This window comes from Misgurnus anguillicaudatus, chromosome 24 (assembly GCF_027580225.2).
Source record: "Misgurnus anguillicaudatus chromosome 24, ASM2758022v2, whole genome shotgun sequence".
Classification (NCBI taxonomy): Eukaryota; Metazoa; Chordata; class Actinopteri; order Cypriniformes; family Cobitidae; genus Misgurnus; species Misgurnus anguillicaudatus.
Window position 1 is genome coordinate 19,799,845 of NC_073360.2, and position 20,709 is coordinate 19,820,553.

The 20,709-nt window shown below is 37.3% G+C and overlaps 1 protein-coding gene across 2 annotated transcripts; it reads left to right on the plus strand.

Moving 5' to 3' along the window:
* The first annotated feature begins 156 nt into the window (after positions 1-156).
* Positions 157-19,627, plus strand: pde9ac (phosphodiesterase 9ac). 2 transcript variants are annotated; one of them, XM_073862485.1, is made up of 22 exons: positions 157-1,835; positions 1,937-2,068; positions 2,403-2,462; positions 3,125-3,276; positions 6,428-6,498; positions 6,655-6,732; positions 6,813-6,856; positions 6,969-7,023; positions 7,114-7,184; positions 8,238-8,325; positions 8,472-8,553; positions 8,670-8,744; positions 8,947-9,033; positions 11,299-11,403; positions 11,486-11,568; positions 11,737-11,893; positions 11,975-12,088; positions 12,178-12,282; positions 12,359-12,487; positions 12,613-12,708; positions 16,421-16,497; positions 16,892-19,627. In XM_073862485.1, the coding sequence occupies exons 4-21, from the start codon at positions 3,208-3,210 to the stop codon at positions 16,451-16,453; spliced, it is 1,542 nt and encodes a 513-aa protein (XP_073718586.1). In that variant the 5' UTR covers positions 157-1,835; positions 1,937-2,068; positions 2,403-2,462; positions 3,125-3,207; the 3' UTR covers positions 16,454-16,497; positions 16,892-19,627. The 2 variants fall into 2 exon arrangements, with proteins under 2 accessions (XP_073718586.1, XP_055052423.2); XM_055196448.2 differs by lacking the exon at positions 16,421-16,497.
* The last annotated feature ends 1,082 nt before the right edge of the window (positions 19,628-20,709 follow it).

The following is a 20,709-nucleotide window of genomic DNA, read 5'->3' on the forward strand; positions in this document are numbered from 1 at the left end:
CGTGCCATCAGCGTGTATTTTAAGATGTGTGTGTGTGTGAGAGAGAGAGTACATATTTCAGCGTATGGTGTTTTGTGTTCGTGTTTTTACACATTTTCATGACGACTTGGTAATATGAAATACATCTCCTTTAATTAATTTTAGCCTTTAGTTTACTTTCCATAGTTTTAGGCAAGCTAAAGCTTCTGGTTGCAAAGCAGTTGGAGATTTTTTGACTGAATCAATTATTTACAGCAGTCGTAGGATTCTTCCAATTTTCACTCTGTGCATGCGCGTGTCAAGTGGATGACATCAGAGGAGCGCGAGAGCGATTTGAAACCAGACTCCTCCGTGTAATTTCTCGAATTGTTCTCGCGGTACTTTGATGTCATCTGCATGTCGGTCCTAGCGTCGCTGCGTAAAGTTGAGTAGCACACCTAAAAAAATTAGAACTTACGCCTCGTCCATTTATTGTAAGTGGGAAAAGTTATCTCTTTACAGCGCCAGAAATACAAGGTGTGGCGTGTGAAAGTGAGAACTGACTGAAATGTGTGTCTTAAGGTGAATGCGGGAGCCCTGCATTAGCATGTATATTTTAGATATATCTTTTAATTTGATTTGTTCAGCTATGAGAACTTTGCTGATAGCGGACCTTTCTTGAATACTTGATTCTGATTGGTCAGTCGCGACATTCTGAGGCCTACTATTGTCCTACGATAACAACTGCTAAAACCGATAGCTGTCTGGTTGCAAACATTGCTCAAAATATCTTGGGTTCACCAGAATACATTTATACAGGTTTGGAACAAGTCGAGGGTAAGTAAATTATGACAGAATTTTCACATTTTTTAATAAGGCTTTAGCCATTATTTTCTACAGTAACTTGATAACACTAGTAACTCAACGTTACTCACTGTAAGCTGGTCCGTGGTCAAAGCATTTGTGTAATTGACGATTATGCAGAATGGTGGCAATCAAGGCTCCTAAAACACTGTGAAGTAGATCCTTTAATAATCAGACCAGTAAAATCCCAGTCCACCCCTCAAGTGTTATTTTTTATATTGAGAGCATACTATTCTGAAGTCATGTGCTTGCTTTGAATATAACCAGAACTGGCTTCAGAAACATCAGGCACCCAAATCTTTGTAGGGTTTTACTTTGTTCATTTATCAAGAGTTTGACATATGTTGTGCAGATTTTGAAGTCGGGGGCTACAAAGCCAGAGGTTTGTTTTCCTTAATGCAGCATGCCGGAGACAAAGACACAGAATAAGATGGAAAAATGAATCTTTCAAGAAGACATTCAAGTTCAAGACAATGAGAGAGGATGAAACATTAAGGTTGCCAGGAAGATGAAAGGACCCTAATAGAGGAGTCTTCCATATTCCTGCCCAGATTTGGCACGGATAAACATCTATAAACTGAACAGCCAATAACGTCCCTTATTATCAGGATAATGTTGTCCCTTAGATCTTTTATTATTTAAATATGACTGCACTCCTCTCCTTTGTCCCCAGATTAGCAGCCAGCATATATGTGTTTCTGATTACCTGAGGTGTGAATTAGTTTCCTGTAAGCATCCCTGCAAATTTATGCCATATTGTACCTGATTTTATGAATCACGTTAAGCCCATAGCCCCCAACTGGTAACACTGGAAGTTAGACAAAGAAATTCTGGTCTCATATCATGCACTTTAACCCAGTCCAGTCTGTTTTTATCAAAGTTGTGTCAGCGTTATAAACGACTGCTAATCAGTTTCTGTCATGAGAGAAATCATTAACACATGCGAATTAAGATGTAGGAAGCTTTTGTGGCCTCAGAGGGACAAATTTAGAGATGAAGGAGACTGAGAACAGGTTTGCTCTTGTCTTTACATTTCACACATCCAGTTCCCTGTTTTCAGAGGTTGTTAATGATCTAACACAAGTACAAAATGTTTGTTTTCCACTTATATCAGGTTTAAATTGAAATTCATGTACGGTGCAGAAAGACCATAGTGGATATGTTCGAGCTAGCTCTTGTTCCTCAGCTGACCAGAACATCTGTTGTCCTGTCTAAGTGGACACAAGAGAATGAAGGACACATTACGGTGACCGAAATGTCATCAAATTTACGCTTTTTATGTAGTCCAATGTCATGGATCTTGATGGTAATGTATGATATTAGATCTCAGATATACATTTGAAGCATGATTCTTTTTTTACATGTAAATATAAACACTGGGTACAGTTGCCTTTATAAGAAAGAGGGACATTGAAATGATTGCTAAAAATGAAATGATTACAACAGCAACAATAGGCATCAAGGGGGCTGGGCCCTTTTTCACCGTAGCAACTGTTCCCCTTGGCAACTGTGGAGAGTGTCAATTATATTCAGGGTCCTTCAATACCCCCAGGTTTCTCTTGCACTTTTTGGCTCCGTAGAGCACCTGGGCCGGCGGTGACTGATCACGGAGAGAACCAGGAACTGCTGACACGGCACAGGCAAGACTGCAATGCTACGAATAGAAACACTTAATTACATAGATATTAAGTTTCGTGGTTAAAAATAAGTGTGGCCTGACATAAGACTTAACTGAAGTCTCCAGGAAAGTTTCAGGTGACGCTGTGTTTGTCTGTTATGATAACAGAAGGCTCATTTTAACACTCAAGTGTATTTAAAGATGCATTGATTTGCAGCATTACCAAACTTGTTTCATTGCAGATTGTGATGTTTACCTTTGTTATAATAAGATATTTTTTGAGTGTTTTGCCAATAGGGTTGCTTAATTGGTAGAGCATTGTGTTAGCGACGTAAAGGTCTTGGGTTTGATCTCTAGACTGAAGAAATGCACGTCACTTTGAGTAAAAGTTTGTAAATTTACCAGGAAATATGCTTAAACTTATTTTTTTACCAATGCTTCTTTTAAGCATCTCATGCTTTTATTTTTTTTTTAAACTTTTAAACTTTATTTACTTTTGAATGAGCACTGCCTTTAAAGTTCTGCACCACAAGAAGTTTATCATTGTATGAAGGGTGTGAAACGTAGCAAGATAAGACATCAGGTTATATAAAATAAGGATTAATGAATGCCACTTGCCACTTGTAAAAGTTATTCTTTTATTTATTTTAATGTCCAGGGGTTGTTTACTTTTTGTGCTTATAGACTGGACCTGCTCCGGCTACGGGTGTCTGGATAGGTGGGGACAGGTTCACTTCTTGTTGGTGTGGTAGGAAAGTGCTGTGAACATGGGGTCCGGCTCTTCTTCTTACGCCTACAAAGTCATCTACCTGGATGTAGATGGTAAAGTGCAGAAGGTAAGCGTCATGTTTTAAATGGACTGTAATTTATCTAATTCAAACTATTAAAACAAATTAGTTGCTGGTTATCGAACACAATGTTTTTTTTTTTTTATAACAATGCCATAATTTAGAAAGCAGGGTGGTTGTTGACCATTGTACCTTTTTATATTTAATATTTAATTTAATGACAGCCGTTGAAATGTTTACATTTATATTTAACAATGCAGAATTGATTTTGGTGCCAAATGTTTGCATAACATTTATATGTTATTTCAAAGCCTTAAAATGTTTTGCGACATTTTTCACTAAGAAATGTTTTGAGGAGCATCAAAGTTTGATTTCAATCATTGATTTCACATTTCTTTACATCAGTGGTTCTCAAACTGGGGGCTGCAAGATGGTGCCAGGGGAGACCCAGTTTTATGAGATTTTATAAAATACATTAATTTATCACGAATTCTGTGTAATTAAACCAAAAAAATATAAGGCTACTAACCAACAGCACTACTTTGAATTATTTTATATGTTTTGTTTTGTTTAATTCAAATGTTACATTTTAGAACAAATTTGTCATCAATTTTTATGTGGGGGGGGGGGGGGGGCACGAACAAATGCCCTATACACAAGGGGGGAGGCACGCTAAAAAAGTTTGAGAACCACTGCCTTACATTATGTAGAATGATTTTGATGAAATCTATAAATCTCTTTATGTGGGTTTTCACAGGCAGGGTCACATTTGTGATTTTTCTTTTTTACTGTATGGCTAATTTTCTGCCCTGTGCTGCTATTAATGACTGCAGTGTGGTCATCTAGGTGGGTGAAATCACAAAAAATGTCTTTAGCTGGGTTTTCACCGACTGGGCCACACATTTGAAAATTGTTTAACCTCCTAAGACCCGGGTGTCCACATACTTGGACATCACATTTTTTGTTTTTTGCATCATAATACTTAATTCTGTGTAACTGGAACCTGTTGTACACACACGTGGACAATTACACTGCTTCATGTTTAATGAAATATATTCGGTTATTATATTTTTTTGTTCTACCCAACCCCAAATAGCTTGAAGAAATCTAAAATGCAAACCAAACCAAGCTCGGGTCTTAAGAGGTTAAATAAATAATGTCTTCTTTGTTGACATTTCATCACAGTCATGAGTTGTCATCCATTTAAATCAAACATTTTAAGTTTGATCAGAATCCTTTTTGTAACCAAACAGTCTCTGTGCACTTAAGCAAATGGTTATGTTAATGTGTAATGTAATGTTAAAAGAGAGATCGGGTTAAAAATAAGCTGTAGATGGCAGCTGTTACTGACATTGCGTACTGTTGTGCCACTTACAAAATTTGTTCTGAGTCTCCATTGTTTTCTACTGTTGTGATTCCCATAGAAAAGAGTAGTAGGAGATGGACAGAGGACTGTAATCAGTATGAAATGATGTAATCGATATGAGAATCAGATTTATAAGTATACTCATTATCCATGGAAAATCTTTTTGGGAGTTTAGGACGTTAGGAGAACATTATACAACATTTAGGTGTTTATGAACATAATAATTGCCTATATTTGTTTTCATTGTCATAAATATTTTTGTCATGCTGTATAATGTAGGGTGTGGCTTTCGTGGCTGAACGTGTTTGTCAGTAAAGCACACACAACCTGCCTTATTCAGAGAAGACAAGTGGATATTGAAAGTGACATATGTTTACTAGTACAAGATGTACCTCGTCTACCACGCCTGCCACCATATATTACTCTTTCAACGAATACTCAACCATACACCATTCAATGTTTTAATAAATTACATTTTAAACCAATAATATTTGGTAGACTTCTAGAGTGAAATTGTTATTGTTCAGAGGGGTTGCTTTTAAGTAAGGGATAATGTAGGTTGAAATCACAGAAATAAGCACCGACAGTGTGATCACGACCCAACATGAAGCACTGAAGATGCTTATTTTGCGATAACAACCGGCTGCCTGTACATTATCCTGCTTATTTTACACTCTAAAAACAAACGGTGCTATATAGCACCAAAAGTGGTTCTTTGCTCGTAATCATAGAAGAACCGTTTTTAGTGCCATATAGCACCGGTGAAGCACCAGTGAAGCACCTGTGTAGAACCATATAGGTGCCATATAGAACCATATTTGGTGCTATAGTGGTTCTATATGGCACCTATATGGTTCTACACAGGTGCTTCACTGGTGCTTCACCGGTGCTATATGGCACTAAAAACGGTTCTTCTATGATTACGATCCAAAGCAACAGTTTTGGTTCTATATAGCACCGTTTGTTTTTTTAGAGTGTACGGCTATTTACCTCATAAGTAGGGTAAGGAATATTAAATATTAAATTGAAATATTTTATTACTGAATGCAGAGCTTCTGCAAGGAAAAAACAATTACTTTCGGTTAAGGTAAGATGTTCAAATGTCACAAACACACTATTTTAATCATTTGTTAATATAATGTCTGTATGTTATTAAAATACATATTTGTATGTAATATTAAACTTTACCTGTCAAAATGATTATCAGCATCCGGGTTACCGTGTGTTATTAGTTTCAGGCTGTTGATATCTCGGAATAACATACTTTTGAATGTTGCGACTGGCCAATCAGAATCAAGCATTTAAGAGTGCCATGTAATGAACAGATTTAATGGATTGAGGAGACTTAATTTTGTTCAATTTTTTCTCAGATGTTTCTTTCATAAAGTACCTTTTAGAAATTAAAATTTAGAGTAAAGAGCAGTATAGTCTTATAAAGTTTAAGCTCATATCTCAAAGCTAATTTTGTATTAGAAAAATTTAATATTTAACCTCAAAATGAGTTGTCATCATGTCAGGAGATGATCACAAAAATTCTTGCAGATATTTTGGAAAAATTTATTACCCAAAGTATCTTCAAGAGACATATTTAAGTTTGTGACCTACAGTACAGTAACCAAAATATCTGATTTAATGTAACTTCTGTATCAAAAACCATTGGGATACAAAAAAATCAGTTATATGTCTTTACTGTCTAATGTAGAGTGTTAGTTTATCACTGCTTGTCATATTTTAAAAACATTTATATTTTCAATGGCATTTAGCAGGTTCAATGCACAAGCAAAAACCCCATCAAAATATAACTGACGCACCCTTATTTGTATTTGTGCACAGGTGCTTTTTAATCGCCACTGCAGCCCGTGTGACATCAAAGAGCTGCTGTGTTCTTCTTCCAACATTCCCAGGTCTGTATATCATGATGACATCACCATGCATTACCTCAGTGCCTCTCGAAAAACCTACAGCGATTTAAAATAAGGCATTTAAAATAGCAGCTCTCAGACATTTGATAAATCCAAAGAATGTGATTCTTACTTGGTTTGTATTTCTTCTTCCTGTAGAAATACAGCTATAATGATGGTGGACCCTGAAGGTGCTCTCGTGTCGATCGATCCCACGATGCCCCCCAACAACCCCAAGTAAAACGCAACGCTGTTCTCATTGTTTATAAAAGCAATATTTTGATCGGCATGTTATTGATGTCATTCTGTCCTTTTAGCTCTCTGTACAAAGTCATACCACTGTCCACCGGCCAACTGGGAGGTAAATCACCCTTCACTGTTTGTCACAGTCTTACTTTTGATCTTTATAACTTTAGATAATTAGAGTCAACAGTTTTTGGCGTGATTTATAGCCTGCGTGTTTTGCTCCACAGAAAAGGAGGACATGTTTCAGAATGTGCTCTTGCAGGTAGCAGAGCAGTTCAGCAGGTAATAGCCGTCTTTGTTTTCTCATAGATAACTTAGAAATCTCTATCACTGTAAGAGATCTGCACTGAAATCACTTTCTCCACTTTGCAGAGCATTCAGGATTAATGAACTGAAAACCGAGGTGACCAATCGCCTGGCTATGCTGGAGAAGAGAGTTGAATGTATGTAATGGCAGTACTTGCTTTCTCTCGCACAGGCTCGGGCATGCATGTATTGATATCTTGGGTTTTTAATGATGTGCTTAACAATAAAAGACACAGTAGCCTTAGGGATAGTTCACCCAAAATTCTTTCGTCATTTACCCATCCCTAAGTTGTATCAAACCTGCATACATTTCTTTTTTTGTTGGAAACAAAGAAAGATATCAGTAATAAAGCAGGAAACAGGAGCACCATAGACTTCCATAGAAGGAATTAAAAATACTATGGAAGATAATGGTGCTCAAAAAATAGTTTGGTTACAAACATTTCTTAAAATATCTTCCTTTGTGCTCAGCAGAGCAAATACATTTAATATACAGGTTTCTAACAGCTTGAGGGTGAGTAAATGATGACAGAATTTTCTTTTTTGTAAACTATCCCTTTAAAGTGGACATATCATGAACATTTGACTTTTTCCATGTTTAAGTGCTATAATTGGGTCCCCAGTGCTTCTATCAAACTAGAAAATGTGAAAAGATAACTAAGTTTTGGTAACCATTCTCTGCAAGCATGTGGAAAAATAGCTAATTGAAATTTGGCTCCCCTTGTGATGTCAGAAGGGGATAATACTGCCCCTTAATCTGCACTATCCAACCGCGGCACTGCCATTTAGTGCAGAGATCAACTCATTTGCATTTTAAAGGACACGTACACCTTTTTTTGCTCACACCTATAAGTGGCAATTTTAACATGCATTCTGAAAATATATTATCTGTGGGGTATTTTGAGCTAAAACTTCACATGGGTATACTCTGGGGACACCAAAGATTTATTTTACATCTTAAAAAAGTCTTGTGAAATGTCCCCTTTAAGATGTAGGTCTTGTTAAAACCCAATAGTTGGTCTATATTTTACCGAACCAATCACATTTTAAAGCAATAATTCAGTTTATAAAGTCAACCTAATGGTTTATTAACTCCCTTTGCTTACCATCACCAACTATCCATAACATTTATCATGAAATGTAAAAGTACTAGTTATACAACCAGTCTTGACAAGTTATTCTTTGCACAGTGGAGGGGTTGAAGGTTGTGGAGATTGAAAAGTGCAAAAACGACTTGAAGAAGTTGAGAGATGAGGTGACATCCAGAGCTGGTGGAAGGTAAATGAAAGAAAATGTTTTCTTTTCAAATCAACCCAACTGTGACCATCTATCTGCTTATCCATCTGTAGCGGCCATCACGGCATATAGGCATGGCTTGCAACCAGCACAAATGTATCTAAATGACTCCTTCATTTTCTTTTCAGAGTGAATTGTCCGTGCAAGTACAATTTTTCAGATGATGGAAAGAAGTTAACTCCCAGACGTGATGTCCCGAGCTACCCAAAGGTGCTTGACATTTTCACAATGCGTTTTGATTGAGTTATGGGCGGCTCTGGGTAATTTTTGTCTCTGTTTCTCGCCCTCACTCATATCTCATATCAATCTCATGATGCATTTTTCAGTACACGCTTTCTCAGGAGACCATTGAAGCACTGAAGCAACCAACCTTTGATGTTTGGCACTGGGAGCACAATGAAGTGAGTTTGACTGATGTATAGTAGTTGTATAAGTCATTTTTCCAATGTAATTTGTTATTTTTGAACTACCATAGAATGTGATTATTAACCCCTGGTTTTCAATGTGGTATAAGACTTTGTACCCCTTTCGGTTTAGATATTAAATCATTTTTGTGCCACGTGCTTTGAATATTGATTTGACAGTGACTTGTATGTTTGTCAGATGCTGAGCTGCCTGGAGTACATGTACCACGACTTAGGCCTTGTGAAGGAGTTGAACATGAACCCAATCACTTTGAAACGCTGGCTGGTGAGAGTATGAGTATGAGCTTAACAATTTGTGAAAAATACATTTACATGTATGCAAATACACTTAAAAAAATGCTGGGTTTTTTCAACCCACCATTAAAGGAATAGTCTACTCATTTTCAATATTAAACTATGTTATTACCTTAACTAAGAATTGTTGATTCATCCCTCTATCATCTGTGTGCGTGCACGTAAGTGCTGGAGCGCGCTGCGACACTTCGATAGCATTTAGCTTAGCCCCATTCATTCAATGGTATCAAACAGAGATAAAGTTAGAAGTGACCAAACACATCAACGTTTTTCCTATTTAAGACGAGTAGTTATACGAGCAAGTTTGGTGGTTCAAAAGCGGATTTAAAAGAGGAACTATATTGTATGGCGTAATAGCACTTTTGGGAGTACTTCGACTCGCCTGAAAAGTCCGCTCCCCTTCTCACTCTCATAATGGGAGAGGGAGGGTGTTACTGCGCCGAGTCGAAGTACTCCCATAAGTGCTATTATGCCATAACATATTGTTCCTCTTTTAAATCCGCTTAGAAAAGTGCTATGTTTTATTTTGTACCACCAAACTTGCTTGTATAACTACTCGTCTTAAATAGGAAAAACGTTGATGTGTTTGGTCACTTCTAACTTTATCTCTGTTTGATACTATTGAATGAATGGGGCTAAGCTAAATGCTATCGAAGTGTCGCAGCGCGCTCCAGCGCCCACGTGCACGCACACAGATGACAGAGGGACGTCACAGGGGTCAAGGCAAATCGTACAAAAACTTACAAATGTGGTGGTATGAATAAGCCAACTTGTAAAATATGTAAAAATTCTCGTGAGATAGCGTTAAAATAACATTTTTTTGAGTTTAGCTTATCTTACAGTTTATGCAAAAACACAATAAGGTTGCATTAATGCATTAGCCAACATAACCTAACAATGAACGATACTTTTACTGTATTTATCTTAGTTCATGCTAATTTCATCATTTACTAATGTTATTTTTTTAAATCAAAAGTTAAATCTATTAACATTATTTAATGCACATTGAACTAACATAAGCAATTGTATTGGCATTATACCTAACATTGAGAAAGTTTAAATAAATGCTAAAAAACAACATAGTTCTAGTTTATGTTAGCTAATATATCTACTAATGCCAACAAATACTTGAAACAAACCTTATAGTAAATGTTTCCAGCAGTGGCGGCCAATGACTTGTTTTTCGAGGGTGCACTATGCTAAGCTCATCCAAACATGTATTTAGCCCATCGTGTGTTGCTCATCATGTCAAAATATGTGTTCAGCGTGTCATGTTGTTAACCTATGTGCATCATGTGTCATGCCAAAATAAGACTTTGTTCACACTGCAAATGCTCAATTCTGATTTTTTGCTCAGATCTGATTTTTTCTTTGACTGTTCACACTATGTGGCTAAAATCAGACAGCTGTGTGAACTGTTCGTGGTCCTAAACTGCATCGCATGCGCAAAAGAGCAATACTACGTTATGCGCAGCACGCGGTAATGCTGAAATTAACGTGCAGACTACCGAGCGGGTGTTGTGGACATCATACGGAGCTGCGCAGACTGGCCAGTTGACGTGTTTTATATCTCAGTTCCGTGTGAGCGAACGATACGAGCCGATGCAGCTCCCAGGTCACGTGCAGGTCTGTCATCTGGACAATGCTTCAGGAAAGTCAAACACACTTATTTGCGTGTTACATGTATAAGGTGATGTGCAACAGAAGCTTAATATTTAATTTCTTGAATGTTTTTAAGTGCTTTTGCCACATATGGAAGTGGCTCAAATCAGAATCGAAAAGATCAGATTCCATGTAGTTTGTGCTGTTCACGCGGTGTGAGCAGAAAATCGGATTTCATGACAGCGTGAACGTAGTCTAAGTGTCTGCTGCAGATGCTTCAAAGCGGCTTATGATAAAAGAGACGCTCGCGTTTGCCAGATACACTAAACAGAGTTTAGTGTTAAGTGAGTGTCTTGCGAGTATTTTTAAACATGAGTGTTTTTTTATCATAAACCCTTTAGATGTGTATGCAGCAGGCACGTATTTTGACATGACACACATAGATTAACATTTTGAATTTGTGCCGCTCGGAAGAGAAGTCACCGGCCGCCACTGGTTACCAGTTATTTTACAGTTCAATAAACATAGTGCATTCCCAAGGAATCAAACATGACCACGACTTTGCTAGCATGCTTTACCAGTTGAGCTAAGAGACAGATTAGATTAACACTTATTAACTGCTGATTCTTTTCAGCTGGGCATTCAAGAAAATTATCGCAGTAACCCCTTTCATAATTTCCGTCATTGTTTCTGCGTGAGTCAGATGATGTATGGCATGATCCACCTCTGCAACCTCCAGGTGAGAACTGTACGTAGCAATTAGTATGGCAGTTATTCAGGGACAGTAAAAGTGAAACGCTCTTTGTGTGTGTGACTCGCAGGAAATGCTTACGCTAACAGATCTGTGCATTTTAATGACTGCCGCCATATGTCATGACTTGGACCACCCTGGATACAACAATACGTAAGATATTTGCTTCCATGTAATTTAGGTTTTCAAGTCAGTTCTCATAATAACATACAGGTGCACCCAAGTATTTGCCTACATGATAATTATATGATCTCACATTTAGTCGCTTATCGTTTGATACGATGAGCAAATCCAGGGCGTTCATTGGCTGTCCATTAACAGGTACCAAATCAATGCTCGCACTGAGTTGGCCGTGCGCTACAACGACATCTCGCCCCTGGAGAACCATCACTGTGCTGTGGCCTTCCAGATACTCTTATTGCCTGAGTGTAACATATTTGCCAACGTACAACCAGAAGCCTTTAAACAGATCCGACAGGTATATTTGTTCATCTTCAGGACAACTTCCATTTAAATGCAATTTATTTGTATTGTTTTCTTATATAACAAATTATGGCAGGCTATTATCACATTGATTTTGGCCACGGACATGGCCAGGCATGGCGAGATATTGGACTCCTTTAAGCATAAAGTGGACAATTTCGATTTCACCAATGAGGAGCATGTGACTTGCGTATGTACCGTGAATCATCAATGCAGCAAACACAGTTTGGTCTACTAGGTGATATTTGACCCGCTGTTGTGTTCCTATCAAATGTTCAGATGAAGATGGTCCTTATCAAGTGCTGTGACATCTCCAATGAGGTCAGGCCTACAGATGTGGCAGAGCCATGGGTAGACTCTCTGCTGGAGGAATACTTCATACAGGTCTGCTTACTCGATTTCACCTCAGTGTTATGCCATTTAATGGATCAAGTGATGGATGTTTTTTTTGTTTGTTTAGAGTGATAGAGAAAAATCTGAGGGGCTTCCTGTGGCCCCCTTTATGGACAGAGACAAAGTAACCAAACCCACGGCTCAGATCGGCTTCATTAAGTTTGTCCTTATCCCCATGTTTGAAACTGTCATGAAGGTACCTAAGATAAGTCGTAACAGACATTATGATTGACTTTTGTTGAATTATCTCTTTAGATGATGCCATGCTTGAAGCGTGTCAAGTACGGTAGGTGTGAATGTTTGTTTATGCTTTTCCTTCAGCTCTTCCCTCAGATTGAAGAGATTATGGTACAGCCACTCAGAGACTCACGCGACCATTACGAGGAGCTGAAGCAAATTGATGATGCCATGACAGAGGTAAACGCCCCTCAGCTTCTCATGACATTATTCATAGTCGTAGCATGAAAAGTTTAAGTTTTGGTCACATACATGTATACACTATAAACTGTCATCTAGCATACAGTAAATCTTAAACAGGGGATCAACTATTCTTTAAATTTTAAATATTTTTTGGTTAAAGGAAATTAGGCATCAAAATGCACTAATAGGCTTATGATAAACTTTAAGGGCTCTATCTTACACCCAGCGCAATGCAGCGCAATGCGCGACGCAAGTGTCTTTTTCACGTTTAGTGCTGCGTTGTTTTATAGCAAATGCATTTGCGCCCCCTTTTGCACCCATGGGTGTTCTGGTCTGAAAATGAGGTGTGTTCAGGCGCATTGTTGGCGCGTTGCTATTTTGAGGCAACTAAAATAGACTACGTCATTGACCAACTAAAACCTGGTCTAAAGTCTAAAGTAAATGGACATAAATGAGGACCGATTATGAGACGTTAGAAGGCATAAAGAGCTGCTTCACCTGTAGTCTGGTAAGTAAATAAGTGCTTTGCTTTAAACAAATGCATCTATTTTTAAATGTTTTTAAATGCTACCACACAGATTTATTGTATATGACTCTGTACCTGTGGATATGGTGAGATGAGAAACATTTTTAAGTAATGTTTAAAAAAAAACTTGTGACGCTGTCCAAGTGCTGAAACGTGGGGAGAGTCGTTTGTAAATTCTTTATCTCCTGTTTGTTACAAAGAAAGTATTTTTAGAGTACAAACCTTTTCTTACATACTTGTAAGAAAATTTTTTTTTTTTTTGATGATATTGGATAGCTATACATTTAAAGCAATTAAAAACCTGCTTTTTTACTTCCATGACTAAATGAAAACGGGTTTTAAAGGTTTTAATGAAAAAATAACAATTTCAATACAAGTGAAAAACAACACAATTATTTAACATTATTCTTAAACTGGTTGTCATCTACCTCCGCTTAGTTTTTCAGTTTACAAAGTCCGTCATCTAAATAGGGATTAAACATACCGCCAGCGCAACAGGCTTTTAAAGGGGATGAGAGCTGAGACTCTCATTGGTTTATTGCACGTTATGCCCAAAATACTCCCATTAATCATTAAAAAAATAGGACCAACCCTTTTCGACCATGCGCTCGGCAAACAAACCATTTTTCCCGTCATTAAATTAGCAAAAGTGGATTCGGACACGCCCATTTAAACGTTGCGCTGTGCGCTTTAGAAAATGTGCTTAGATCGTTAAAATAGGGCCCTAAAACTTGATTAAAATAAAATGTAGTATGTTTACACTATGTAGCTGCACTGTACAAAAAATGTGTTGGTTCAACTTAAAAAGTAAGTTACCTGGTTGCCTTAACATTTTGAGTTAATTCAGTAAGTTTTTAACCAACTGAAGAGTTTGGTTTCAAAACGCGATAAACGCCATTAAAAAAAAAGTTACCGCCAAAATTAGTATTGCATCAGGTCAATATTAAAAAGTCAATTGTTCATTAAGCAAAATTCGATATCCGCCATATTTGTTCCCTTTTTTTCCAAAACGTGATAAACACCACTCCTCCTCTGCAGAATGCAATAAATCCGCTCAACAAATCACAGCGCATCATTCCACGAATGTTAAACAATAATGGCGGCACGTTGAATACACACAGAATCCTAGTTTTCCTCATCTACTTTTTACTTCGTGATCAACAAACAAACAATAACAAAATTATAATTTTGATACCATTGATATACCCGTGGAGGTTTTCTGTGGCAGGGAAGAAACGTAAGCCATTCAAATAATTTACGTGAGAGGCACTCGGGCAAAGGAAAAATGCCGGCTTTTGCTTGTTCTCACAAGACAGCATGAAGCTTCTCTCATGCTAACACATTGACCCCAGGGGATCTTATAAAAAATTTCCATTATTTTACTCAAAGTCAACGAAAATCAAGCAGGACCAAAACATTTTACAGCTGATCGCTGTTTTGAAAAAGTTTAGCGACAACGTCATAAGAATGACAGTGTTCTTAATATGACAAAGTAAGTGTTTTGATTAATGCCATTAATGTTTATTTTTTTAATCAGTGTATACCACTAGTCAACTAAATGAATATAACATGGCAAAGATGAATGCACATTTTTATATTGATTCAATAGATATATAGGATTTTGGAAAAAAAAAACGTTTTTATAATAAATCTTTGAAAATCAAATGATGGATTCAAATTTTTAATGTTATAACCTAAAGATGCTATGTGAAAGTTTGTACCAGAAAATAGTGGTTTTTATCTTCTCACTTTCTAAACACATTTTTACCCAAATTAGTCTAAGGGCACTATTTAAACGATCTGAAATGCAAGTGCGAAGCGCAAAGCGCAAGTGACTTTGTTGGCGGATCTTGGGCGCTGTTGCTATTTTCCTGGCGGGAGAAATAACTCTTGCGCCAGGCGCAAATCAATAAGGGGTTGGTCAGAGAAGTAGGTTCATTATTCATAGGTGTGGTTTGGGCGTAACGTCAAATAAACCAATCAGAACGCTATCCAACATTCCCTTTAAACACAAGTGCGCAAGTTCCATGGCGGGTTGCTATTGTTATGATGGATTAACCAGGCGCACGCCAGGAGCGGTTCACAGCCGAGGAGACCCACGTTTTTGTAAGAGCAGTCAAAGACAGAGAAGTTGTTTTGTATGGGGATGGGAGAAACCTGCCCAAATCAGCGTCGGTTAAACAGGTGTGAGAGGAAATAGCCACAATTGTCTCATCAGCTGGCATCCCCAGGACGTTGCGCCACAAGCGCTACAATAATGTCAGCAGACGGGGAATACCAAGTTTGCCAGCATAAATCGAGCACGCCGTGTAACGGGGGTGGATCTGCCTCTACACAGGACCTGACGCCAGCAGGACATTGCTGCGTCCACCCTCACAGCTGAAAGCCAAGAAATGCAAGCAGTCCAACCCCAAAGTACAAATCAAGTTCACATACATTAAGGTTTCTTATGAAAACCTTTTTAATCGTTATTTGTATGATAATTTTTTAACGCAGCCACACAATTAATAAAAACTGTCACCACAATGCTCACCACAATGATTTCCCTTATGTCATGTGTTAATATTTTTTATTGTAACAATTTATGATTTGCAAAAATAACTGTTGCATCTGTGTAGATTAGATAAGCAAAGTGTGTGCGCGTTGTGCACGCTATTATGGTCAAGCATGTGCCCTTAAAATAGCATAATTGCCACTGACTTTAGACTAGTTTTTTTTTGGTCAGTGGCGCAATTGTTTTTTGAAACTGCAAAGCTTCAGGGATGGTTTGCACCGGAACACGCCTCCTTTTTGCGCTGAACCGCCCAGGGAGCACAAGTTTATTCCCTAGTTTGCCGACATGCGTCTGTGGAGGGAAAAATCACCTGTGCGCCGGTGCAAAATACGAATGATATATGCGTCACTGACAAAGTCAATTGCGCTGGGTGCAAGATAGGGCCCTAAATGTATTTATTGCATTTGAAACCGACTCTTCAACTATTTTTTTTTACCAAAAATGTTTATTTTAATATCATTGTTATCTAATTATAATATCTAAATCCAGCCTAAATTTGACATATACTGGGGATTCCTGCTCCTATAATCTCTATCAAGGGCCTAAAAAGGTTGAAGACCTCTGATCTAGTATGGAAGTGTGGGATTGTGACATTGGTTAACATAAAGATGTGTCTTTTGTTCAATAAGGCGCTGAAGAAAAAACTGAAAATATGTCATTAGGAGGGAAGAAGAAATAAGCACAGGCAGTAGCCGAATGCTACTGTGTATGTACACTATATATTCTATACTAGTGGTTCTCAAACTGGGGCCCCGGGCCCCCAGGGGGGCCGCGAGATGGTGCCAGGAGGGCCCCAGTTTTATGACATTTTATAAAATACATTCATTTATCATGAATTCTGTGTAATTAAACCTAAAAAAATGAGGCTACTAACCAACAGCACTACTTTATGTTTTGTTTAATTAAAATGTAAAATTTTGGAACAGTTTTTGTCATAAATTTTCTTTGGGGGGGGGGGGCGCGAAGGAATGCACCGTACACAAGGGGGGCCGCACGCAGAAAAAGTTTGAGAACCACTGTTCTATACATTTTGTTTTAATCAGTATGAGGGGATTTATGAGGGAAAATATCATATTGTTGTTTTTTATGTGTAATCTTAGGGGTCTCACTTTTTGGACACGTCTGCACTGGGTGAGCAGCAGTTCCAGCAGAAGAAAGTATAAGAGCTCAGGTGATGAAGATAACTGGTTTGTTTACTGAACCCAAAGAGTCACCCCATCAACTCAGGGGTTGTTTTCTGATGTTACATTTAACAGCATACATTCCTGGTCAGATTACTTCTTATCAAACCATTATTAAGCCATTTTTCTGCTGATATGGGCATGGGTATATTTATCACAGAAGTTTCGAGTGTGTTTGTTGTTTGATTTTTGGTTTTGCACCGATGAATGAGAACATCTACATTTTTGGTGCATGTAGTCATCTGAAAGGTTTGTGGTCCCAAAGCAATTACGATACGAGAATTACCGAGTGCCTTTAAAATGTGTCTTGAGAATAATCAGCGGTCAAGACAATATGATACTGTTTCTTTGTCAGCTCTGATATTTTAAAACCTCATTTGAAGATGTTTTTGTGATGAGCACAATACCACTATAAAAATGGGGCGGTTTCCCAGAAAAACTATTAAAGTAGTTTTTACAAACAAATCTTACTTGAAGCAAAACAATAGCACTGATATATGTTAAGAAATGTTAGTGCAAGATGTTTTTAAATTAAGGCAGCTCAAACATGCATTTTTCTCTGGGACTACACTGTAAAAAATTTGCTGTAATTATGCAGCTGGTTGCCAGTAACTTACTGTAGAAGATAACGACTGAAAATGTTTCATGTTCATTTAACTTTGAACAAACTGTTGCCAGTAAATAACATAAATGTAAAATCTATAGTAAGTTACTGGCATTTAGTTGCCAGTAATACTGTAATTTCTACAGAAATTGTTTACAGTGTAGGATAAGCCCTGTCTGGGAAACTTCCCCAATATCATTAATGGATACATAAGAACTCCCTAAGCAGTGTTTTTATTCCCAGAATTTACAAACTAAATGATTTTATCATTACAGGTTTATCTCATGTTAACTGTGAAAAGAAATGTTTCGGAAGAATCATATACGGATAAGATATTTAAGGAATAGTTTGCTCAAAAAGGTTTTTTTTTAGAGCTTGAGAAAATTATTCAAACAAAATCCATCGGAACAACATGTCAGGGAATATACTTATACAGGTGTTTCAGAATACCTGAATGGTTCTTCGAATAACCAAAAATGTTTTTTCTATTTTATTTATTTACCTTTATTTTTAAGAGTGAAAAAGACTCATTTTATGTGTATTTGAATTGTTCCTTTAATTCATTTCTTTGGGTGGGAAAGTGATACAACATCAGATTTTTTACTGTGTCGTACCTGCTAACCACATTCAATTATATTTTCCCTGTGGCTCCATATTCTCAATAATTTTCAGTTGAGTACTCCGTACCCTATTTGCTCCGGTTTCTTTCTAAAACTTCCTGAATAAAGGCCAATAAAAATCTGTGGGAGTTCTGCCTCCTGGCTATTCTTGAGCAACACCATTCTTTCCTCTTTTAATCAACTCTGCAATAAAAGCTCTCGCGGCGGGAGGTCACATGTGTTAACTGTTATAACAAGGTTAGGCCTGTATGCATCATTTCACCCATATGTTTCTCTGTCATGCCATTTATCTGTAGATAAGCGCATTTTGATGGATGGAGATTACGAAACATATTTCTTTTGTTGAGGGCTGCACAAGCGACTTGTTTAGACAGGACCAGTGTGCGATGTTTGAGTTTTTTTTTTTTGTGATTCATAACAAGTTATTTAATAGTTATAGCCACAAGCCCAAATACACAGTTTATGTACGCAGTTTATGTGCGCAGTTTAAGACCCGAACCTATATAGTCATGCTTCTTCCTTCCTGTAGAGCAGATGACTATATGCCTTTGGCTTGTATAAATGTTTTTTTCCTGATGCAATGTGGGGTTTTATGTGAATTTCCTCATGAGGTTGTCACTATTCATCTTAGCTTTAATTTAGATTTTAAATGATTCATCCATTGGCATGTTTTGCTTTGTCTCCACTGACTGTGATAGTATGAGTTCACATATTATTAATCCCTTTTCATCACCCACTTCAGAAACTTATATTGAGTCCATTGCTCTCATTCCAGTAAATTTAGCCCTGCCCTTGATTTTAGCTGTGCACTTGTTGCACTAAAATTGCCTTTGGGGCTTTTGTAAGGCATCCAACTTAGACGTGTTCCAAGATGAAGTGTCCCAACCTTTTGTTTTCACCTTTTTTTAGTAGTTGTAAAGCCCAAGATGAGCCATTAAAAAAGTGATTGGTGTCTGTCAACACCTTTATGTTTGTTGTGAACTCTGTTCCGCAAAGTGTTCACAGGGTGGCAATATTTCACTAAAGAGTCCTTTTATGCTCTGACGAGTGAAAAAAGAGCAATTAGATGACAAAAGAGAAATTCTCAAGAGTGAAAACTGATAACTGGAGAGACGGTCAATCCCAGCCATTGAAAGGTCTTGTTTTCGATCATATTTCACACCCACGGTGTAGTAGACAGACAGAGTATTGTGTCATTTCCCATCTTTTGGTTCAGGTTTCTGTATTGCACAGCTCGTATATCTCAATATTTACAAGAGTGCATATTTGTTTCTGTGATGTTAATACAGTGTAGTCCAGACATCTGAGACCACTGGGAATTCTTTTTTAATTTCCAAATATTTAATGGAAAAGTTGTCATGAAATAGTCAACGTACAGTATGTTTTAGAATTTCATTTCCTACACTTTCAGAAATTAAACCTATGGAACCCTAAAAAATGGTATAAAGTACTACTTTGTACCTAAAGAGTGCATATTTGTACTGAAAGGTATATTGGTAGAAACTGACACATAACCTTGCTGTATTAACAGCAGGCTCTTGATCTGGCATGCAAAACTTAATCTGTGTTATCTCAGCATGGGAATGTTGGGAAAGAGCAATGGAAAATGAACGTCTTAACTTTTAAACGTGTAAATTGTCTGTCACATATGACACAAATTTGCTCATTTGATTTACAATGAAGAATCCTTTTTGGTTAGACTTTTTAAAACTAAAACTTTCCTTGTATTTCCAAGTTGAAACAAGATTATGAAACTCAGATTTTCAGAGTGGTATCCAACGTTATTTCATGGGAATTCATACATATTTTACGAGTTGGCTAATTCGTATCAATTACGACCACATTTGTACGTTTTGGTACGATTCGCCTTGACCTCTGTGACGTTGGAGTTAGGGGTTCGGTTTAGGTTTTTTTTCATGAGAATTGTACAATTAACTTCGTATGAGTTGATATGAATTAGCCAACTCGTAAAATCTGTACGAATTCTCGTGAGATCAGGCAGTGGTATCAGACATTTGAACCTTACTGCACTATAAAACTTTTTATGGTAAAAAAAACTGGCAGCTGTACTAGTTGGAAAACCTCTTTAAAAATACAGGAAGCATATAAACCACTTTGGAGATAAAAACTGTTTTTTATATTTCACTTGCTTATCACCATAACACAGGTGGTAAAATGGACGTCCACATATTGAATCCCATTTTAGATTGTGGCTAATACGTGTAGAGATGGCGCACTGTAAATTTTACCATGACTTTGTATTTTATTTTTAACCTACAGAAACCATTGTTTTTACAATAATTTACCATAAAAGTACACGTATAACCCCATTGAATATTATAAAGATTTCATCATAAAATAAACTTTTATTGGTAAATGCAGGTAAATATATTGCAGTTTTTAACTGTATATGTCAAGGTTTTTTAGAGTTAAAGGTGCATTGTGTAACTTTTAAAAGGATCTCTTGATAGAAATGCAATATAATAAAGACGGTTTCAGCAGTAACAACATAA